General features: G+C 45.9%; 1 protein-coding gene across 1 annotated transcript in view; it reads right to left on the reverse strand.

Annotated features, from left to right (window-relative positions):
- Nucleotides 1–24,677, reverse strand: part of CACNA1E (calcium voltage-gated channel subunit alpha1 E) — a gene marked incomplete at its 5' end in the record, with an annotated part of 230,218 nt that overhangs the window by 58,563 nt on the left and 146,978 nt on the right. The window contains 6 exons of the mRNA XM_082227021.1: nucleotides 134–244; nucleotides 2,600–2,764; nucleotides 3,319–3,520; nucleotides 4,541–4,678; nucleotides 7,091–7,251; nucleotides 8,264–8,360. Of these exons, the coding sequence (XP_082083147.1) occupies nucleotides 134–244; nucleotides 2,600–2,764; nucleotides 3,319–3,520; nucleotides 4,541–4,678; nucleotides 7,091–7,251; nucleotides 8,264–8,360 (874 nt within the window). The remainder of the gene's footprint in view (nucleotides 1–133; nucleotides 245–2,599; nucleotides 2,765–3,318; nucleotides 3,521–4,540; nucleotides 4,679–7,090; nucleotides 7,252–8,263; nucleotides 8,361–24,677) is intronic.

The raw sequence follows: 24,677 nt of genomic DNA on the forward strand, positions 1-24,677 counted from the left end.
TTGGAGAAACGCTACTTAACTAACTCGATAAAAACAATTGATATGATCCAGCAGTGCAGGGCATTTTTATTTGATGCAAATCACCATCACCAAAAAGCTCATCGCCCCACCCCCTACAAACTCTGTTACTCACCAGAAAGCCAAAAGCTATAATTTTCAGGACACATTCCAGTGAGAAAACCATGGTAAAAGCAATGTTCAGGTACTTCAGAGCTAGTTCATAGGTGTAGGGAGCAGAATAGTACTGCGAAGAGAAAGAGAGAAGGAAAAGAAGAGTCAGAATATCCTGGGTCCCACTTGTATTAAAACAATCACCCAAGAGGTTATATTTTCCCATGTGTAATTTGGATGCAAAATTCAGTTAGCAACTAAAGCAAAACAAAACTCCACACGTCTTGGATAAATCAAGTGAAACATCCACACACAGAGTTCTCTGATTTGGAATAACAATGCCCAGCTTCTACAGAACTGGTTTGTTTGAACATCTTGTTGAGACATTGAGTATGAGCAGTTTTTGGAGTGAACCATTAGTGGGTTGGCAACAAGCCAAGTTAAACAGGTTACATGAGAAGTCTGCTTGGAGACAGGGAAGCCTAGCAACAGGTGGTGATTGGCTAAGTTCTTCCTTATAAGCAGTAAGACACAGCAGTTTTGTTGTTGGAGTGTTGAGTTTGGAGTAGGAGTTTGAATCCCGTCTGTGTATGTAGTAACTTGTACAAAGCTGTGCTTTACTCTGCTGTATATAATAAAGCTAACTAAAAATCAAGTTACTTGTCAGCAAGTTCTGTTCCTGTTCGTCACCCTGGAATTCACTGATTTGGCAGCTGGTAGCAAGAGTTATGGGACGCGGGTGGCACAGTGGGTTAAACCACAGAGCCTAGGGCTTGCCGATCAGAAGGTCGGTGGTTCGAATCCCCGCCACGGGGTGAGCTCTCGTTGCTCGGTCCCTGCTCCTGCCAACCTAGCAGTTCGAAAGCACATCAAAGTGCAAGTAGATAAATAGGTACCACTCTGGCGGAAAGGTAAACGGCGTTTCCGTGCGCTGCTCTGGTTCGCCAGGAGCGGCTTAGGCATGCTGGCCACATGACTCGGAAGCTGTACGCCGGCTCCCTCGGCCAATAAAGCGAGATGAGCGCCACAACCCCAGAGTCGGGCACGATTGGACCTAATGGTTAGGGGTCCCTTTACCTTTACCTATAGCAAGAGTTATGGTTGAGATCCATCAACACATCTTTACCCAGTTTGGCATTCTCTGTGGCTTTTTATTCACTGTGAAGCTGCTTGGGACATCCATTCTGATTACAAAGTGTGGGAAGTGATAAAGGCCTGTGGAATTAATTGCCAGTAGCACAGAAGAAAGGCAGTTGCTACACAACCTATGAGAATATAACTGATGGGGTGTGCGTGTGCGCTTGCACATATATATATGCGCATATGAGGGGAAGTTATGAAAACACTTGAAAGCACAATTGAAACACACATCAAGTGTGGTCTTATGATGTTATTGCTAAACAGATTAGCGAACAGCAAAAGCTGTAGGTAGACGCTTCACACGTTGCATGGCAGTAAGCTCAGGTTCGACAAAAACTGCACACTTGACAAGGACACATAGGAAGTGATGGCTTCCTGTATACATGTGCATAGGATCCATGCTTGAGAATAAGCGCTGGTCACATTTACACACTAAATATTTAAGTTAACGTATGTATGCTTAAATGACTTGAGACGTCCATCCAAAATACAGTCATACCTTGGAAGTTGAACAGAATCCATTCCAGAAGTCCGTTTGACTTCCAAAAAGTTCAGAAACCAAAGCATGGCTTCTGATTGGCCGTAGGAAGCTCCTGCAGCCAATTGGAAACCGCAAAACCCGTGTTGGACGTTCGGGTTCCAAAAGAACGTTCGGAAACCAAACACTCACTTCTGGGTTTCGGGCATTCAGGAGCCAATTTGTTTGGCAGGCAAGGCGTTTGAAATCCAAGGTATGACTGTATAGGATAAAAGTGATCCTTAGTTGCATCCCCAAATGTGGAAAAACCATTGCTTGGAGGTAGAGCATATGCTTCTTTTTCATTTAATGCATTTTTAACCCACTCTTCAGCCAGGAAAGGCTCCCAGAGTAACTTACATAAGATCAATAAGAAGACAATTCTTGATATTAACATTGCACGCAGAAGGTCCATCTTCCATCCCTGGCACTCCTAGGGAGCAGGGCTGGGAAAGAACCTTTTGCCCAAGACCACAGAGAGATGCGAACAATCAAATTAGTCCAGGGGTGGGGAACCTCTGACTCTCAAGGTGTTACTAGACTCCCATTACCATCATCCCCAAGCTCTACGTCGAACGGTCAGGACTGGTGGGAGATGTAGTCTAATGACACCTGGAAGGCACCAGGTTCCCCACCTGTGTGAAATGCTGCTCAGGTTCTTCCCATCATTCACAATTCTCAATTGCTTTGTTTTCTAGCCAAGGAGCTGAATCAGGAGGGAAGAGAAGGCATCTCCCAGGTGGCAACCATGCTCAAACGTTAACTTTCTGGTTGTGCCAGATCACTGTAATTGCCAGGAAGCCGGTCAATGTCGCCCCAGGTTCTCCTCACCTTCATCATTAGAACCACAGTGTTCAGTGCTATCATCGCCATAATGGTGTACTCAAACGATGGGGAGACCACAAAGTGCCAGACCCGGTACTGAAAGGTGTGCCGGTTTTGTGGCATGTAGCGTGTGAGGGGTTTGGCACTGATGGCAAAGTCAATGCATGCTCTCTGGAAGAAGAAGAAGAAGAAGAAGAAGAAGAAGAAGAAGAAGAAGAAGAAGAAGAAGACTGTCAGTTGGCATCCAAATTATTACCCCCATTTCTAATTACTGTATTGTTGCAAACTCACAAAAGTATCCCCTTCCCAACTTATACAGTCATACCTCATGTTACATTAGCTTCATGATACGTTTTTTCAGGTTGCGTCCCGCAGCGACCCGGAAGTACCTGAAAGGGTTACTTCCGGGTTTCGCTGCTCATGCATGCGCAGACGCGCAAAATGAAGTCACATGCATGCACAGAAGCAGCGAATCGCAACCTGCATGTGTGCAGACGCGCCGCTGCGGGTTGCGTTCTATTCATGTTGCGAACGGACCTCCAGAATGGATCCCATTTGCAACCAGAGGTACCACTGTAATCATGAGATACCTCTAGCCAGCACTGGAATAGTGTGAATCAGATGTTCAAAATGCTTTGGAAGTATCTGCCTAGCTTCCCAAGCAATAAATAAGAATGCCACCCCTCTCTCACCACAGGCCTGCACCATTTGCGCTGCAGCGTTACCTCGTTCTTCTCGAGGCTGCACTCCTCCATCATTTTGTCTCCTTGCTCCTGGAAAGTGATGATGATGAGAGCCACAAAGATGTTAACAAAGAAAAAAGGGAAGACCACAAAATACACCACATAGAAAATGGACATCTCCATGCGGTTGCTTCGGCTGGGGCCGCGGTCCTCCTCGGTCACATCCACCGAATGCTGCAGAACCCTGGGAACAGAAAGAAAGAAAGAAAGAAAGAAAGAAAGAAAGAAAGAAAGAAAGAAAGGTCACATAGAATCATAAAGCCGGAAAGGAACACACAGGTCATCTATTCCAACTCCCTGCAATGCAGGAACATTTTGTTCAACATGGGACTTGAACCCGTGACCTGAGATTTAGAGCATCACCCTCTACTGATTGAGCTATCGCCTACCCTATGCTGATGGCTCAACCATCCTCAGAGCATTCCTAGAACACTGCACAAAAATAATGTGCGGCCCAGTTTAACAGCCTATCTACACATCTATTTATTTTTGAAAAATATTTACCGTATTTTTCGCCCCATAGGGCGCACCGAGTTTTTTTTGGGGGGGGAATAAAGGGGGAAAATTATTTTTTCCCCAGGCGCGGGGCTGGGGCGTGGGAAGCCCGAGCTTCCCCCGACCCCAGCCCCCAGAACAGGGAAGTCGCACAGCTCTCCCACGGCTTGCAGAGAGCTGCGCAAAGCCCGAAGCCTGCAGGCAGCTCTCCATAAGCCGTGGGAGAGCTGCGTGAAGCTCGAAGCCTGGGGCGCGCTGAGCTCAGCACGCCCCAGGCTTCAGGATGCAGGCAGCTCTCCGCGAGCCGTGGGAGAGCTGTGCGACTTCGTGCTGGGCTCCCACAGCTTGTGGGTAGCTTCCTGAAGCCTGGAGAGCGAGAGGGGTCGGTGCGCACCGACCCCTCTCACTCTCCAGGCTTCAGGCGAAAGCCTGCATTCGCCCCATAGGACGCACACACATTTCCCCATCATTTTTGGAGGGGAAAAGGTGTGTCCTATAGGGCGAAAAATACGGTATATGCCACCGTGTAAAAAAGCACCATTGTGGTTTACAACAACAACTATAGTTCATAAAAACACATCAGGAATTTTTAATTTTGACACTGAAACATAAATGTGCCAGGCGTTCCATTATGTTTTGGACTAGTTAAGGCTAAGCTCAAACGCTTCCACTACTAACCTCGCTGGAAAGGGCAAAAGGAAATACTCACTGCGGCCACCCCTCTCCGGTGGAGACAGTGAAGAGGGTAAGCAGAGCCCACATGATATTGTCGTAGTGGAATTCATGGCGCTTCCATTTTCGGCATTTCACTTCCATTGTGTTTTTCTCGTGGTCCACATAGTGGCCTCTGTAAGATGGAGAGAGATGGCGATTAGCCTTTCGCTGCCACACTGTCAGGGTGAAAGAGGTCTAAGCCGATACTGTAAACAACCCTGTGATCCTTCAAGGAAGTGTGGTACATACATTTCATAAATAATAATAATGACAATAATAATATGGGGCCATTTGATTCTTTCCTTTTCTTTCCTTAAAAGGGGGGTCTTAAGTCCTGACTCGGCCAAGTAAGTGTGAGAAAGAGGACCCCAAGGGAGCAGAAAAGACCATTTATGTATGGGACCACAGCTGCTGGGATGCTATTGGTCCAGAGATGGAAAGAAGATAAAGTCGCTACCAGAGAAGAATGGCAGATCAACTTGATGGATTATGCCGAATTGGCAAAAAAAAATCAGAAATCAGGAAGACCAGTAAGGAATGGGGGAAAATATAATTTATCTTAAAAACCATTGTAAACAGTTAAGATTGTTAGCAGGACTGGAATAACACTTATAGTTTAATGGTGAATTTTGGACATAATGGAGATGTAAAAAATTTGGCTTATTATAAAAGATGCAGGAGGAAATGATTAGCAATAGGACCCACAAATGGGAGGAGGAGGAGGAGGAGGAGGAGGAGGAGGAGGAGGAAGAAGAAGAAGAAGAAGAAGAAGAAGAAGAAGAAGAAGAAGAAGAAGAAGAAGAAGAGTAGTAGTAGTAGTAGTAGTAGTAGTAGTTTGGATTTGATATCCTGCTTTATCACTACCCGAAGGAGTCTCAAAGCGGCTAACATTCTCCTTTCCCTTCCTCCCCCACAACAAACACTCTGTGAGGTGAGTGAGGCTGAGAGACTTCAGAGAAGCGTGACTAGCCCAAGGTCACCCAGCAGCTGCAGGTGGAGTGAGAAAGGGGAGAAGCAGGAAGAAGACAACCAAAGGCGGGACAATACTGGGTGGTGGTGGCAGCCTTTGTTAAAACTGGTCCTGCCCAAAGCAGGGGGGTGGATGATTCCTTGAGTCATCAGGTGTGGAACACAGCACGCAGGGAGAGGAGGCTCTGAAATCCTCCCCCTGGTTGCAAATCACCTCCCCACAGTCTTTCTCCCAATGTCACTCTCACACCGCCCAGGCTTTTAATGTCAGAAGGGTGCTGAGGTGGGGGCAGAAGTGCAGGTAGTAGTGAGGAGAGGATTACAGGGTGGCAGGCAGCCGATTCCAGGATGGTTCATCTTCCCTCCCCTATGAGCCTCTTTCACTCCAAAAACAGACCTCCCAGCGCCCTCTGGAACTGAGACAGGCCCAGATAGTCTGAGTCTTGCAGTGGGGTTTATATCCAGGTGTGGTGTAGAGCAGGGAGATTACAGGTAAGACCTGGGTGTCCGTCCTTGCTCCACCACAGTAGGATTAGTGCAACCTGAAGGAATATAAAACCGACAGAGGAAGATCAAGCCTCCTGCTCTAAAGAAAAATGAGGATAAGAATCCATGCTTCTCCTAGGAGTTTTGGACCTTGGGTCATAGCATCATAGAACTATAGATCTGAAAGGGATGAACTGGACGGGGACCTGGAGAAGGCCCTCGGGTTTAAATGTCCATGGGGTTAAAGGGTAAAAGAGTATTGGGAAATGATCTATAATGAATTGGAAAAAATGTTTAAAATTACCTTCCCCAAAAAAACAGATTCCTTTTTGTTGGTAATAATTCAAGATGAAATCCCCAGGTGTCAGAAAAGGTTATTTGTGTATGCAGCAACTTTGGCCTGTGTATTTTTTTAGCCCCAAAATGGAAAACAAGCGAGGTCCCAACCAAAGAAGAATGGCAACTTAAGTTGACAGAATACACACAACTTGCAGACTTGACAAATAGAATAAGAGAACAAGAAGAACATACATTTAGAGAAGATTGGATAACGTTTCCTGAATATATGGGAAATAATTGTGTGCAGCTGAAAATGCTGGCAGCACTAAGAAAAATTCAACCATGTAAATAAGTCTTGATAGATGCAATAATGGACTACTGAATGGTATAGTTTTTGTAAAATATGCAGGGATTTAAGATATGTAAAATGAACCATGGAAAGAGAAGGGAAGTCACTGGTATCTTAAGAATGTAAAATGAATATCTGAAATTGTAAAACAGTAATATCTATCATCTATCTATCTATCTATCTATCTATCTATCTATCTATCTATCATCTATCTATCTTTCTCCATGGAGTGGATAGGGGCAAAGTCTGCCGGCTCGGTGTGATCCACCTCAGGGGGAGGGCCAGCACCACAACCTGCCTGCCATTGGTCAAAGGGTTCACCCAGGTTGGGGGGAAACCCTTACCTCCAGTGTACCCACCGGATCCTGGGCTGATGCTGGTGCCACCCTGCAAAGGCGCCCAACCAGAGGTAAGTGTCATTGTGCCACGATGCAAGGCTAGATGCTTTGCAGTGTTACTTACATGCAGTCTTTCTCTGTATCTTTTGAACTGTCCGTACAATAGAAGAATTTGCCCTTGAAGAGCTGAACGGCGATGACCGCAAAGATGAACATGAAGAGCTTGTAGACAATGAGGATGTTGAAGACGTTCTTCAACGAAGTTACAACGCAGTCAAAGACGGCCTGAGAGGGGAGGCAAACCCAAAGGGTGCGATTCATCATAGGGAAAAGCAACCATGGACACAAATGGCCTCCTTTGTCAAAGCATTTTCTTCACTCGCATCAAGGCAAGCAGCATGTACAGAAAGTGCAAATCAAGGAAGAACAGGCCTAACCAGCGTCTCTGGCAGTGCAGTGAGTGACAGAGGCTCTTGTAAGAGCTATATCAAAAAGAGAGATTTGAGCAGGTAAAGCTTCTCTCATCGCTGCAAAAAAAAAGGACATATATTTCCACCGCAAGTGTTAAACAGTCACTGCAAGGCCATCTAGGGAACTGTAGTTTTGCAAATGGGGTAGGGGTCTGTCATACCCGATGGCAGTCGCCAGGATTCCTTGGGAAGCAGCCATGGCAGCTAAAATGATATGTACACCAACTAACTTGGTAATCCAGATTTGGTTGAACTGTACCTGCCAAATCTTCCTATTCTACGCAAGCGTTAGTGGGATGAAATCCCTGTTCTCCATTGCTCTTTGTTATGCTAGCAGAACAAGTGTTCTCTAATAATAATAATAATAATAATAATAATAATAATAATAATTTATTATTTATACCCCTCCCATCTGGCTGAGTTTCCCCAGCCGCTCTGGGCGGCTCCCAGTCAAATGTTAAAAACGGTACAGCATTAAATATTAAAAACTTCCCTAAACAGGGCTGCCTTCAGATGTCTTTTAAAGATAGGATAGCTGCTTATTTCCTTCACATCTGAAGGGAGGGCGTTCCACAGGGCGGGTGCCACTACCGAGAAGGCCCTCTGTCTGGTTCCCTGTAACCTCACTTCTCGCAATGAGGGAACCGCCAGAAGGCCCTCGGCACTGGACCTCAGTGTCCGGGCTGAATGATGGGGGTGGAAACACTCCTTCAGGTAGGTATACTCTTAACGAAAAAGGCAGCAACTGCCCTACATTGCTCAGGGGGGGTCTGTTCTGAACAAAGGTGACTCATCTGAGGGAATATCACAAGTCAAAGCAAGAATACCTTGAGTTTGGGCAACCGCTTGATGGTCTTCAAAGGCCTCAAGACTCGCAGAACACGCAGAGACTTAATAGTTTTTATGTCCCGACCTTTGTTCGTCCTGTACAGTTGAGAGGAGAACAAAACCGCCCAAAACAACAAAACAAAACAAAAGGAAGAGAACAATATGAACCCCTCAAACACAGACTGAACTCAATGCGATGCCGCCACAAATTATTACTTTCTGACATGTGCACAGGTTGAAGAAACTGGATCAAACTTCTGGGTGGGGTTAGAAAACACATTTATAATATTGCACAACTCTGTGGTTTTTAACACAGAGAACACCTTCCATGCAGACTTTCCTGTTGAGGAAGCGCTGTGTGTTGTAAGAGATTCTGGAGGGTGCACAACTCATGCAATGCGTGGCGCATGCGAGCATTGTTGGGATTCACCCCACCGCTTAGGACATTCCCAGCAATTTTGCTGCTGCCAGTTTGGAAATGGCGATTGGTGAACAGGCTGTCATACTGGGAAGCTTGCCTGCTCCCAGCGATGCTCTCGTTGCAGGATCACAGGGGTTTGCAGAATGCTGTGTGAAAACCACGGGGCCGTGTTTGAATCACAATACAGTAGGAACAGATTTTAAAATCGAAATTATGGAAACCGTGGTCTCGAGCCTCGGGCAGCCTGAAATCATTAAAAAGCAAACAAACTGGCAACAGCTTTCATTGACTGCCTATTATTGTGAGAAAAGAGTGAGAAAACAAGGTTAAAACAGGTGACCTACACTCCTGCTGAGTTAGGCCATCTGCCGCAAAGGCATCATGCCACCATGCTCTAGTGTCCTGAGCTCACATGCCTGGTAGGTTTGAGCAATTCTCTTGCTCTCTCTTTTAATCAAATGGCAGCAGGAAAAAATGCCTCTTTCCCAGCATGCTTTAAAAAACAGTTTTATCGGTGTAATAATCTATAATTATAGCCAGTGCTTTTTTTCTGGGTGGGACACATAGCCCTAAACATTTTGTGAATCTAACGGGAGAGGAAACTAAAAATATTTTTTGAAAAAATTCTTCTCTAGCACGGTGAATTGTCAGTTGCTACCTCCGATGGCGGCCTCATTTCCGTTCCCGGTGTTTCCTGTGCCTCAGGCGGAAGCGAGCGTTTAATGTGTGAAGCAGTGTGAGATGTGGATATGTGGTGTTTTTACTGATGAAAGTCGGGAAGATGTTAGTGCACACAACCTCATGCCCATGTGGAAGTCACTGGGAGCTGTGTAATATGAGGTATTGCATGTTCTTGGTACCTTTGTCCACTTGCTGTATTTATTTTCCCCGTTTTGAACTATAAAATGGCGATTTTTTTTGAGTCTAAATGAGAGTACCCCTAAACATATTTTTTTTAGAAAAAAAAGCACTGATTATAACACATAAATAGTCACCTCTTTCTTATATATAGTGGCATGCAAGGATAAGCATGTGATTAGGATGTAGAGTCTTCCACGCGTGCTAGAATGATCAAATGGAACACATTTCCAACCCAATCCACTCATGCGGTGGGGAGGGGAGAAGGACTTAAAGTTCATGGAAGGAAAGTTCCCTGCCCGTCTCTCCCTTGGCAGTTCCCCAAAAGCCTTTCTGGAGCACGTGAGAGGACTACTGGGGAAGCAGGGCATTGTCCACAATTGGGCTTGGATCACAAGAGGGTGTTATCTTTAAGTTACCTTAAGGCAGGCATGGCCAAACTCAGCCCTCCAGATATTTTGGGACTACAATTCCCATCATCCCTGACCACTGGTCCTGTTAGCTAGGGATGATGGGAGTTGTAGTCCTGAAATATCTGGAGGGCCAAATTTGGCCATGCCTGGTTTAAGGGGAAATTTCCTGTCCTCTCCGCCTCACAGCAGCCAAATTTCCACCAGAAAGGCAAAGCACCTTTACCATGATCTAGCAAAGGCGATACAGTGGCACCTCGAGTTACAAACGCCTCAGGTTACAAACGCTTCAGGTTACAAACTCTGCTAACCTGGAAGAGTTACCTCGAGTTGAGAACTTTGCCCCAGGATGAGAACAGAAATCGTGTGCCAGCGGCAGCAAGAGGCCCCATTAGCAAAAGCACACCTCTAGTTAAGAACAGTTTCATGTTAAGAACGGACCTCCGGAACGCATTAAGTTCGTAACTAGAGGTACCACTGTACTTGCAAGGGGGCAGGTATCCATTTCTAGATGACACAGTTCTCATGCCAGTGGGTGATGTCTGCATCCCTCAGAAATGTTTGCACATGGCAGACCCACGCCCCACCCTTTCCCATTATCTGAAACTGCCGTTTCTCATCTGATTGGAGGGAGCCTTGCTAGGTATTTAAAAGTTTTTGGGACATGAGCCCAGAGCCCCACTCCAGACAATAAATTTGGGGTCAACATTCTATACCAGGCTTCAAAGCCAAATAATGTGGTAGCGGCAGTGGGGACAATCCACAAATCAAGTACAGATTTTGAAGAATGCAATTAAGCAGCTTCGCTTCAGACTTCAATGAAAAGCCGAGTATTTAGCATACTTTAAGCTTCATGCAGGCTTCTGGGTGATCAAATTGTTCATCAGCTCTGAGAAAGACAGAGATTTAGCAGTTAAATCCCACTAAGCTCATCAGGCCTTACTTTAAAGGAAACAGACACATAACTGGCCTGCATGTATGCAGAGAATGGAGAAGCAAGGCAGGAATAGAAAAACTAGTCATGCAAGCAGAGACAAGACTGTGAGCTTCAAAATCCCCAGTTCAAATCTCGCCGCATTCGCAAAATTGTGAGGAAATCACTATACTGCCTACTGCAATAACAGACGGGGGAGATGGGAAGGAGAGATATTTCTGTCCTCTTTGAGAAGCTGCATTCCTAAAAGTGACACCCGCACCAGGTGGCCGAAGTCTATGAAACAAGGCCTGCTTATTCAAAAGAAAGAGAAAATTTCCCAGGCGATATAATTGGACTTTTGGTGTGGAAATATGAAAGCTTTCGAATTACATAGGGCTCTATCGGGCAGGTACCACTATTTCAGGATCATATGTAGAATTCTATGAAACTTGAAAACTTGCATAATTCCAGCACTAATAGCCCAGGGAAAGATAGCACCTTGCTTACTTGGGACTCAGCTACCCAGCTGCAAATAAAATGTTTTAAATGTGTTGTAAAGTGCAAGATATTAATCTGACACTAGATGGCAACAATGAGCAATGCAAAGCTCAATGTATTTTTCAAAACTTTTTAAAAAAAGCACTTTCACAACCTTTTTTTTATATGTGTGTAGATTTCACCTTGGTGTTTTTCAACATACTCACAACCAACTGTGTTGACCAAAATCTAAATATATTGTAATAAATGCCTTCTCCAAACTCACTCAGCTGAATTTATCTCCCAATTCAATTTTGAGGCTAAAGCAGTTTTCTTATTTTATTAAGACTGTATTATTTCTGCAATGGTTGGTACAAATACCATTGTTCTTCTCTCTGTTTGAGCTCAGGGAGGTGTAGATTGCACCTGGTTTAAAGTCAAGCTTGTTGTGATATGAGATGTGTTGCCAAGAAGGCAGCTCTGACAATACTATGGATCAAACATCTCAAACTCTTCGTCTTATATCACCTCACTGTGATGAAGCAAATCACGGGATGTGACTCGTTTACAAAAAACACAAACATGTCCACAGGCGGGGGAACCAAATCATCACAGTAAACACAACACACACTTGATGAAAAACAAGGACTCAGCGGAGGTGAAATATTGATCGAACTAGATTTGTTTGGTTAAGTTGGCAACACTGCCCAGTTTCCTCCCACCCCATAAAGTCTGTAAATAGGGAAGGAGGGAAGAAGAGATATGAGGTGCCATCCTGGTTCACCAGTCTCCAGTGGAGGCAGGAATAGAATAAAATAGAATTTATTATTTATACCCCGCCCATCTGGCTGGGTTTCCCCAGCCACTCTGGGAGGCTTCCAACAGAGTATTAAAATACAGTGGTCTATTAAACATTAAAAGCTTCCCTAAACAGGGCTGCCTTCAGATGTCTTCTAAAAGTCTGGTAGTTGTTCTTCTCTTTGACATCTGGTGGGAGGGCGTTCCACAGGGAGGGTGCCACTACCGAGAAGGCCCTCTGCCTGGTTCCCTGTAACTTGGCTTCTCGCAGTGAGGGAACCACCAGAAGGCCCTCGGCGCTGGACCTCAGTGTCCGGGCAGATCGATGAACCCTGGCCCTTTCTGGCAGAGCCCATCCATATGCATGGATGTTCATGCCAACTAGCAAATACACCATCCACAGTCTCAGTCCAAAGGAGAAGCAGCAGCAGTTGCCAGTCTTCCCCAGCTCAACTTTCCCTTGCTCTTCATGGCTTCAACTACCGTATTTTTCGCCCTATAGAACACACTTTCCCCCCTCCAAAAATAAAGGGGAAATGTATGTGCGTCCTATGCAGCGAATGCAGGCTCCCTGGCTTCAGCGATAGCAACGCAAAGCCTCCAAAGCGCAGAGGGAGCGCTCCCTCCGCGCTCCGGAGGCTTCGCCTTGCTTTCGCTGAAGCCTGGAGAGTGAGAGGGGTCAGTGCACACCGACCCCTCTTGCTCTCCAGGCTTCAGGGATAGCTGCCTGAAGCCTCCGGAGCGCAGCGGTAGCTCCCACTGCGCTCCAGAGGCTTCGGGTTCCTTTTCCTGAAGCCAGGAGAGCAAGACTCTCCTGGCTTCAGCAGAGAGGGAGAGCTGCGCAGCGCCCTTTCAGCGAAGCGGGAGGAGAAATGTTTCTGTTTCTCCTGCCGCTTCGCTGAAGGGGCGCTGAGCAGAGAGGGGGAGACTTTTTTTCCCTTGTTCTCCCCCTCTAAAACAAGGTGTGTCCTATGTTCAGGTGCGTCCTATAGAGCAAAAAATACGGTGACACTGTGCACACAAGCTTTGTGAGAGCTGCCCAACGCAGCGCCGGTCAGAAGCAAAGGAGAAGAGCCCATTCCCTTCCCCATTTTTCTGTTGGTTTGAGGGGGAAAAATATAAAAGGAAGAGAATTCCTGGATGCCAAGCTCCAAGTTTGGGGCAAGTATACTTTGGTGAGAGAACCCCAGGAGAGATTGAAAATCACAGAATAGGCAGCAAAGTAAAGCATGGAAATATAGGCTGCAAAAATGTTAAGATATGCCCTTCCAAATGTGTTAGAATAATATGAAGAAGAGCTGCGGAAGGGACATGGAAGAGATTTGAAGGCCTCAGATATAAGATCACCAGGTTAATGTGCCAGACTAATGGGTTAAATAAAAAGGACTGACAATCCCGGGACCGGGGAGAGGGGACGCTGGAAGAAGATTGGATTGTTTTTATTCTTTTTTTTCTTTTTATTATCAGAAATGTTTTATGAACGTTGGAAAAATGTTGAAATGAAATTACTTGGCTCTTGTAAAAATGTTTAAAGAATGAGGTAAACAGGTTATGGTTATGAGAAGCTGGTAAAAATAAGACTTAAGTCTTAAGTTTCAAGGTTTTTTTATAAGATAAGATGAAAATAGAGTAAGGTAATGTAAGGACAGAATATTATGAATTATGGAAAGGATTTGCTGTGACAATTATTAATCAAGATACAAGAGATGGGAGGAGGAGGAGGTCATGGAAAGAAGGTAATGAAATTCGAGAATTTGAAAATGATGGTTTTATTTTTTCTTTTTCTTTTTCTGTTTTTGTCTTTTTTCTTTGTAACTTTGTCTTCTTATTTCTTTGTGATTTAAAAAAAATTCTTTTTTTCAATAAATATCATTTTTAAAAAAACAAAAAAAAATGTGTTAGAATAATAGAATTTTGGACTGGAAGGGACCCTGAGGGTTATCTAGTCCAACCCCCTGCAACGCAGGAATCTCAGCTAAAGCATCCATGACAGATGGCCATCCAAGGTCTGCTTAAAAACTTCCATGGAAGGAGAGTCCACCACCTCTCGTGGGAGTCTGTTCCACTGCCGAACAGATCTTACTGTCAGAAAGTTTTTACGAATGTTTTGTCATTTCACGTAACTTGAAGCCATGGGTTCGAGTCCTACCCTCCAGAGCAAGAGAAAACAAGCATGCTCCCTCCTCCTTTGGTTGGTGACAACCCTTTATGTATTTGAAGATGGCGATCACATCTCCTTTCAGTCTCCTCTTTTCCAGGCTAAACATACCCAGCTCCTTCAAGCGCTCCTCATAAGGCTTAATTTCCAGACTCTTGATCATCTTGGTCACCATCCTCTGCACACATTCCTGGTTGTCAACATCTTTCTTAAATTGTGGTGCCCACAATTGGACACAGTATTGCAGGTGTGGTCTGACCAAGGCAGAATAGAGTGGTACTATTACTTCCCTTGATCTGGACACTATACTTCTGTTGAGGTAACCTAGAACAGCATTAGCTTTTTTTGCTGCTGCTGCTGCTACATCATACTGCTGACTCATGTTAAGCTTGTGGTCCACCAAGACCCTAGATCCTTTTTCACATGTACTGCTAATAAGCCAGGTGTTCCCCATCCTATATTTGTGCATCTGGATTTGTGCATCTGGATCTTCCTGACTAAGGGCAGAACCTTATATTTGTCCCTACTGAAATTCATTTTGTTAGCCTGGGCCCAGTTCTCCAATATGCTACGGTCATTCTGAATTCTGATTCTGTCTCCTAAGGCATTAGCTATGCCCCCCCCCCCCAGTTTGGTGTCATCTGCAAATTTGATGAGCATCCCCTCAATTCCGTCATCCAAGTAATTTATAAAGAAATTCCAAACTTGTCCCCTTTAAGAGTTCCTTCCAAAGTTTCCCTCTTCCCCTAGCATAGGAAAAGACCACATGTTTGGTAAATTTAAAAAAGGGGTTTACTTACAAATTCTCCAAAGGTCAGATTCATGCGCCTTTCCATACATCAGTCAAAAAACTTGCACAGGCAGTAAAATGTAGCTTAGTGGTAAAAGTTCCTAAACTTTTGGTATAGGAACCTGAGAAAGGCTGGTGAAAGCCATGCTGCTGAGCTGGAGCAACCAGATCAGACCTTCTCACATGCTGAATTTTCAGGTAGACTGGGGGGGGGGGGCAGGCAAAGGCTTGATTACCTGTTTCCTCCCATGGTAAAGGGGAAGTGACATAGCTAAGCCTGGCAGAACACTTTACTCTATGGTATTAACTCCTTCATGCATTAATGCAATAACCAACTAACAATGTTGGTGATATGAGGCTGGTAAGTGCACTTTTTCCCACCTCCCACCGAGCATGCACAGTTGTAGTTCCCTCACCCTCAGCAGGAGCGAGGGAGAGGGATTAGGGTTGAGTCAGAGGAAGAACACAATAACATGCCCAGATGCACAGAAAAAGAAAATATCCAGGAGAGGCAACTCCTATGCAAACCAGAGCATAATGCTGACAAATTAAAATTTAGAGAGAGAAAGAGAGAGAGAGAATTATGCAAGAGAACTGAGCTTTGTATTTTGAACTAGTTCCGAGCTAATAAAACAAAGCATGTGAGGTCTGTGGAAGAACCAAGCCCTCTATCAAGTATCCTTGAAAAGTTGCAGAAGTCCCTGACCTCAACACAAGACATATGTATGGACAAGAAGATTAATACTCGTATACAAAAAACAAAACAAAAAACCCTTATAAAGTAGGGTTTCAAGCTTTAATTTGTTTAATTGGGAGATTCATTACCTAAACCTTCAGTAGTTAATTGCTGGATGACATATTTGATCTGTTCAAGGTTATGGCCATCCAGCACCCATTTAGACCGGGAGAAGTTTCTTTCGAATACTAAAATTTTAGATTTTTCATAATTAATGGATAAACCACTTTTTATCGGTTGCAAGAACCAATGATCCCTATCTTTAAGTCTGAACAAAATGCTTGTTTAACCTGGAGGTAGGCTGTCTGAATTGTGCATTGCTTTGTAACGATTTGTTGGGTCTCTGGACCGTAATAAAGATTGATTGAGTGATATTTAATCCATAAGTTTTTATAGCTGAGGATGTGAGTTAAAGGAACTTTTGAGGCTTTCTTAGTTCTGAGTTGTTAATATAATAAGGCTGAAAAGTATCTTTACATTTTTATTTTCTTATTATTGCATTTATATCCTGCCCTTCCTCCATTATGGAACCCGAGGTGGTGTATTTGCAATTCCTAAGCAGTGACCATCTGGGCACTTATCAGAAACCTGCCTGGCTCCAGCAAGATAGTAGTCTCATGCCTTCAGATCATTCTCTGGTAGAAGATTCATTCTATCAACAAATGGAATCCAAAAAACTACTTTAGGTGGATGCAATAGCTTGGGGCTATCCAGTAAGATACATGCTTTTTAATCTAACATAACATTATTATCAAGGACTTAATCTCAGAAACTCAGTATGCATTAAATACTGTAGATTCTTTTTTTAAAAAAAGAAATTAAAATCTTGAAAGAAAACTCAGCATAACTGAGGAGTTTAAAAAGAAGAAGAATTAGAACTTCAAATGCTCTTGAAGGAAGACGTATAGAACTGATAGGAAAACACCTAACCTCTTGCCACACATCGCTCAGAGCTTTTCTTTTGTAAGCAGAAGGCCTCTTCTGTATGATGACACAAGGCAGCTTGGGAAGGCTGCTGTGTTTCAAAGGTGGCTCACCAGGTGGGATGGAGGACGCCCATTGCAGAAGCTCTCGCCCAAAGCTCCCTTGGGCATGCCCACACATACCGTATTTTTCGCTCCATAAGACACACTTTTTTCCTCCTAAAAAGTAAGGGGCAATGTCTGTGCGTCTTATGGAGCGAATGTGTGGTCGATCGCTGTCTCCCTTTCCGGCCCCTTGCCCAGGCCTCCACTGTTGAATGTTCTGCAGATGGAGGCTGTTTGTTTCCCCAGCAACATGTGACTGGATGATTAGATTATCTGTCTGGAAACTGTAGAAACGGCTCCCTTTCCTTTCCTAAAGAAGCTGCAGAACTGTGAGTTGAACCCCATAAAACCAGGATATTTTCCGTTTGCAAAGTAAGCTCAACAACTTTCAGCTGATCCTCAAAAAAAAGGGCCTTTTCCCCTTTGCAAAAGAAGCTGCACAACTGAGCTGATCCCCCCCAAAAATGGGGCTTTCCCCCTTTCCTCCTTTAAAAACTAGGTGCGTCTTATGGCCAGGTGCGTCTTATGGAGCGAAAAATACGGTACTTCCCACAGTATCTTGAAAAGGGCATGCACGGTGATTCTTAGGGCTATATATATTTAAATGCATTTGACCAATTGGGTGAAAAGGCAGGCAGGGCTATCTTAAGCATATCTGGCGCCGTGGTGCAAAGTTCCCTCCGGCGCCCCCTCTTTCCCATAGTTGACCTTTTTTAAGGGCTGGAGGAGGCAGGCAGCGGCTGGAGGGCAGCTTCTCCAGTGGGGAAGAGGATGCAGTGCCTCCGGGCTCAGCTTGTCACTTCATGCCACAGTGGCCACAGCAGGCAGCACACCGAGCAAGCGGGCCTGCACCAAATAAGTGAGGGTGTGTGCGCTGCTCCCGCAAAGTGCCGGCTCGGTTTTTTTCCCTTTTAGCCTTCTGGCGCCCTGCACAATTCAGTGCCTGCAGGCTAAAAGGGAAAAAACCGAGCCGACGCTTGGCGAGAGCAGCGCACGCACCCTCGCTCACTCAGCGCGCTCGTTTGGTGTTCCCCAGACTCTCGCCTGGTGCCCTCCAGAACTTGGCGCCCTGGCGCCCCGCGCCACTAGCCTCAATGGGTAAGACGGGCCTCAAGGCGGGTAATTTGCAGTACAATCCTATCTGTATCCAGGCCTTTAGCCACCTAAACATCCCATTGCCCTTTGAATGAGTTTGTGGGAGATGGGTTATTGGTTTTTCTTTTGTTTTACTATGTATTTTGTGATCTCGCTTTGTGTTTTTATGCTGTGAACTGCCCTCCGATCCTCAGATGAAGGCGACATACAAATTTTAATCAATAATAATAATAATAATAATAATAATAATAATAATAATAATAGCTATTCAGTGCAGGGCCGGATTTAGGTTTGATGAGGCCCTAAGCCAGTGTTTCCCAACCCGTGTTCCGCGGCACACTAGTGTGCCGTGGAACGTTGCCTTGTGTTCCGTGGGAGGGAGGCGGGCGAGTCGGGCGGTGAGAGGCGGGGCAGCGGCGGCGAGCACACGCGGGGCGGCGAGCGAGCGAGCTCCCACATCCCATCGCCGCTCGCTACTGGGCCTGCACTTCCGGGCCTGCCCCAGGAGGTGGGGTTGCGGGCATCACGCCCTTTCCCACGTGAGCGGGGAATCCCATCCGCCCCCACGTGAGTGGGGAATCCCATCTCAGCCCCCGCGAGAGCTGGGGAATCCCATCAGGCCACGCCTCCTGGCCAGCCAATCGGCTGGCTGGAGGGGGCGTGGCTTGCCCTATTTAGGGCCGGAGCGGAGGGGGCTCGCCCTCTCTTCTCCGGCTAGCCCCATCGCCGCTCGCTACTGGGCCTGCGCATGCTCGGCGAGCACACGCGGGGCGGCGAGCGAGCGAATCCCATCCGCCCCCACATGAGCGGGGAATCCCATCTCAGCCCCCGCGAGAGCAGGGGAATCCCATCCGGCCACGCCTCCTGGCCAGCCAATCAGCTGGCTGGAGGGGGCGTGGCTTGCCCTATTTAGGGCCGGAGCGGGTGTGCCGCGAGATTTTTTTCATGAAACAAGTGTGCCTTTGCCCAAAAAAGGTTGGGAAACACTGCCCTAAGCTACTGAAGGGTCATGGGGCCCTTTATATGTCCAGCTGTTCTTTGTCACTTTTTTATGTTGAATATATGCTATATGGTAATTTATGGACCTAATAGGTATCTAAAGCCATTTGCACATAAAGAAATATGTATTTTATCAAAGTACCGTATTTTTCGCTCCATAAGACGCACCAGACCACAAGATGCACCTAGTTTTTGGAGGAGGAAAACAAGGGAAAAAAAATATTGTGAATTTCAGAAGCCAGAACAGCAAGAGGGATCGCTGCGCAGTGAAAGCAGCAATCCCTCTTGCTGTTCTGGCTTCTGGGATAGCTGCGCAGCCTGCATTCGCTCCATAAGGCGCACACACATTTCCTCTTACTTTTTAGGAGGGAAAAAGTGAGTCTTATAGAGCAAAAAATACAGTAATTGTTGAAGTGAAATACAATTAAGAAGAAGTATATTGGGGGGTGGGGCCCTAAGCTATAGCTTGTTGAGCTTATATGTAAATTCGGCACTGATTCAGTGGGATTTGCTAGCAGCTAAGTAGGGGCAGGATTCCAGCCTTAATCAATTAAGGATCACCTAAGAATAGGTATGAAAATGCTCATATTGGGCAAGCACAGTGGGAAGCCAATAACCATACTGCCTATGCATGTGTCGCCATTTTCGTATTATTTTTTGCCAGGGTCTTTTGTCCAAGTGCTTCCCTCCAGATACCCTTCCCAGCCACTCGGGGGCTGCTTCTCTACAAGCTGCTCCTCCCTAGGCAGAAGAATGCTTAAAATGATCCTGACCCCGTGGGCAGGGCCCCGTCAGAATGGCACTTTACCCTGGAATCAGCGCCATGCCAGGAGGGAACTGGCTTTTATCGAGAGATTATTAACATTAAACTGCAGCAATACGCTCTCCCGGCGTTTTCAGTGTACTTTTAAGATTGCATTCCTGAGTGGTAACAGCTAGTTTCAGATCTAGCACTGTACAATGTATAATTAGAATTATAATTAATGCTATTTTTCCCCCATTGTGCATTACACTTATCAGTGCCTGGTGTCACCCGCTGCTTTTACTGCTCAAGTGACCTCGGCTTGCAAGGTTCATCTGTAACTTTCCCCCAGTTTTCTTCCTCAACATTCACATTTGGCATCCTTTCCAGCATTCATCACGGCAATTCTCACCTCCCTAAACAGAACAGGCCTCCCTACACATCTGTGGGGCACTTTTCTGTTTCACCACCTGTCCAGTAGTAAAAAAAAACCATTTACCTTACACACAACTTGCTTTCCAGATGACAACCAGGTCCTAACTGTCCTTCCCTGCCTTCTTTCAGAACTACCATATTTTTTGCTCCATAAGATGCACTTTTTCCCTAGTAAAAAGTAAGGGGAAATGTGTGTGCATCTTATGGAGGCTGCCCTTACGGAGCCCCTTCTGTCCCTCATCCTGCTTCACTGGGAAGCCAACAGACCAAGAGGTGCTGCACAGCTCTCACTCTTGCTCTGCTGGGTTCAGCGATAGCTGTGCAGCTTGCTCTGGCTTTTCAGGAAGGTGGGAGAAAAGACAGAGGTCAGCCCATCAGTCCCTCCTCCCACCTCCCGGAAAAGCCAGCAAAATCCACGCCGTGTGAGAGTGTCTGCGGCTCTTGCTGGCTTTTCTTGTTTTCCTCCTCTAAAAACTAGATGCGTCTTATGGTCAGGTGCGTCTTCTAGAGCGAAAAATACGGTAATTTTTTCTGTAAAAAGATTTGTTGGCCAAAGACTTTCTTCTCTAGGCACAATCATTAGGGAATTCTTCTACACAGGAGTGGGGAGAAGGTAGATTGGGATCTACAGTGGTACCTCGGGTTACAGACGCTTCAGGTTACAGACTTGGCTAACCCAGAAATAGTACCTCGGGTTAAGAACTTTGCTTCAGGATGAGAACAGAAATCGCTCGGCGGCAGCAGCAGGAGGCCCCATTGTGGGGCTTCAGGTTAAGAATAGTTTCAGGTTAAGAACGGACCTCCAGAACGAATTAAGTTCTTAACCTGAGGTACCACTGTACTGGAAGATCTCTAGGTCCTTTGAAATACAATGCACAACCACTATGTATATGAGCTATCCACACCTCAACCTTAAAATGGGATAGTTACATAATACAGAGAGACAGCCCCAGCGATATTTTTAGCCTGGCTTATAATGTCTCTTGATTGAAGTTGGTTGCAGCTTCGATTGGAGAGCCTGCTATATTGATTGGTCTCAGAGGAAAGTGCAAATTTGTGCTTAGCCTCCTCTCCAGATCACACTGTGACCTGGATATGTTTTATATTATGGTTTATTTATATACTGCTTTTTGGCCCAGAGGTACCCAAAGCGGTGAACATAATACTGATGCAAAAGGAAAATACTACAGAAGCACAATTGAATAAAACCAATCAAAGCAGTAGGAATCCACTCAATGCTGAACACAGAGCAGATAAAAAGAGGTGAACCATTCTTTGGCAAGATGCCTAAGACAGGTGGGGCAAACTATTCCCTGCCCCATGCGAAAATGCATGAGGGCTCCTGCAAATCTGCCCTGCTCTCCAGAAAAGTCCCTTTGGATTTAAAGGCACACAACTTTTAAGTGCCAGTGGGTTTTGCTGATATTATAATTAATCCCTAATAATAATAATAATAATAATGAGGCAATAATGGGACAATAATAAATTTATGGGACACGGGTGGCGCTGTGGGTTAAACCACAGAGCCTAGGACTTGCCGATCAGAAGGTCAGTGGTTCGAATCCCTGCGACGGGGTGAGCTCCTGTTGCTTGGTCCCAGCTCCTGCCATCATAGCAGTTCGAAAGCACGTCAAAGTGCAAGTAGATAAATGGGTACCGCTCCAGCAGGAAGGTAAACAGCGTTTCCGTGCGTTGCTCTGGTTCGCCAGAAGCGGCTTAGTCATGCTGGCCACATGACCTGGAAGCTGTACGCCGGCTCCCTCGGCCCATAAAGCGAGATGAGTGCCGCAACCCCAGAGTCGGCCACGACTGGACCTAATGGTCAGGGGTCCCTTTACCTTTTTAAGAATACTTTATTATTTATACCCTGCCCATCTGGCTGGGTTTCCCAGCCACTCTGGGCAGCTTCCAACCAAATATTAAAAACAATACAGCATCAGACATTAAAAACCTCCCTAAACAGGGCTGCCTTCAGTTGTCTTTTCAAAGTAAAATAGTTGACATCTGGTGGGAGGGCGTTCCACAGGGCAGGCGCTACTGCCGAGAAGGCCCTCTGCCTGGTTCCCTGTAACCTCACTTCTCGCAGCAAGGGAACCGCCAGAAGGCCCTTGGAGCTGGACCTCAGTGTCCGGGCAGAACGATGGAGGTGGAGACACTCCTTCAGGTATACTGGGCAGAGGCTGTTTAGGGCTTTAAAGGTCAGCACCAACACTTTGAATTGTGCTCGGAAACGTACTGGGAGTCAATGATAGCGCTTGTCTCTTTATAAGCTCCAGGACAATCCAGTTTTTCAAGGATCCCTTCATCCACTGTCTCTGCTGCCTGTTGTGGGATGAAACAAGGGGGCAGCCCTAAACACCTGTTTTAACAGACTAGTTATTCTGGCTGCAGCAGTCATAAGGGAAAGACGGACATTGAGGCAGCAGGAGCTGCTGTCACTGTGAGCTTTCTAAAGAAACAGGCAACACCTCTGGGCAATAAGCCAGGAAACTTCAGTCGCAAGCATAGAATAAAAGACAAACAAAAGCGTATTCAGATATGGAAACAGCTTTTCAGGAGTGCTCCTGTGTCTTTAAATTATAAAATGAGAAGCAACTATTACGAATTCCCAGTGAATTTCCAGTGCAGCTTTTGTGGAAAAATTGCCTTATTGTCTAGCTTGACTCACAATGTTTCTCTGAATATTTAACCTAAAAAGGGCCTCCCTGCAATTTCATCTCTATTCTTTATAGCAACGGAGAAGAAAAACGTTCTGTCTTCTTAATGGCGGCTTTTAAACAACATCGGAAGATGAGCTACAAGCTTAAATCCCAGCTCAGGTATCGGGAAGAGTGGGAAGAAGAGCAAGGAGTAATCTTTGCTCTAGATTTTGCGGAGTTCAAAACTGCTGGGGACAGGGAGGTCTCCTCCCCTGAGTTTCAGCTCACAGAGTTACTCTGGCTTACAACTTCCAGTCGCCTCCGTTCCGTTCACAAAAAGGAGCGAGATAAAAGAGAAAATAATTGCCTTCCATTTGTTTTGGACGTGTGCTGGTTTCTGTGTACGGAAATAGAGCGGGAATGACTGGCTGGGGTGTTAAATCCAATTGCCGTCTCACCCACTGCAACAAACCAATAATTTGAAAGCAACGCATAAAACAACTGACAATTTGCTGTCCATTAACAGTACCCAAACTCTGTGGCCTGAAGCAGACACATAATGAAGGCCTAACCAAATGCTATAGCAAAGGCGGGGAACCTGTGGCTTACCAGCAAGCAGGGTCTAATCTAATGGCCAGGGATGGGGAGCAATGTCATTTAGCACCATCTGCAGGGCCAAAGCTTCCCCACCCCTGTGCTACACGACAGGACCAATATTGGATCTCTCTGTATCAGGCCCTCCAAGTGTCCCTATTTTCCAGGGAGGTTCCTTGATTTAAAGAAGCCATCTCGGTTTCCGATTTCATCCCAAAATGTCCCACTTTTCCTTAGGATGCCCCTATTTTCATTGGAGAAATGTTGGAGGGCACTGAGTTATGCGACCCCCGAGCCCCCTGAAGGAAATCCTGTATAGGGAAGGCTTTTTTTAAAAAAAGTATTTAATGTTTTATTATGTTTTTATGTACCGTATTTTTCGCTCCATAAGACGCACTTTCTTCCTCCTAAAAAGTAAGGGGAAATGTCTGAGCATCTTATGGAGCGAATGCACTGGATGACAGAGGGATCCTTTTGCTGAGGGATGCCTCCGCAGCCGGAGCCATGGCTCCCGTCCATCGCTCGCTGCAAAGCAAGCAGAGTAATAATTATTATTATTATTATTATTATTTATTATTTATACCCCGCCCATCTGGCTGGGCCTCCCTAGCCACTCTGGGCGGCTTCCATAAAAATCAAAAATACAGTAAAATATCACACATTAAAAGCTTCCCTGAACAGGGCTGCCTTAAGATGTCTTCTGAATGTCAGGTAGTTGTTTATCGCTTTGACATCTGCTGGAAGGGCGTTCCACAGGGCGGGCGTCACTACCGAGAAGGCCCTCTGCCTGGTTCCCTATAGTTTTGCTTCTCGCAATGAGGGAACCGCCAGAAGGCCCTCGGCACTGGACCTCAGCATCCGGGCAGAATGATGGGGGTGGAGACGCTCCTTCAGGTATACTGGACCGAGGCCGTTTAGGGCTTTAAAGGTCAGCACCAACACTTTGAATTGTGCTCGGAAACGTACTGGGAGCCAATGCAGGTCTTTCAAGACCGGTGTTATATGGTCTCGGCGGCCGCTCCCAGTCACCAGTCTAGCTACCACATTCTGAATTAGTTGTAGTTTCCGAGTCACCTTCAAAGGTAGCCCCACGTAGAGTGCATTGCAGTAGTCCAAGCGGGAGATAACCAGAGCATGCACCACTCTGGCGAGACAGTCCACAGGCAGATAGGGTCTCAGCCTACGTACCAGATAGAGATGGTAAACAGCTGCCCTGGACACAGATTTGACCTGTGCCTCCATGGGCAGCTGTGAGTCCAAAATGACTCCCAGGCTGCGCACCTGGTCCTTCAGGGGCACAGTTACCCCATTCAGAAC

Source organism: Podarcis vaucheri, assembly GCF_965113315.1.
Source record: "Podarcis vaucheri genome assembly, chromosome: 6".
Taxonomy (NCBI): domain Eukaryota; kingdom Metazoa; phylum Chordata; class Lepidosauria; order Squamata; family Lacertidae; genus Podarcis; species Podarcis vaucheri.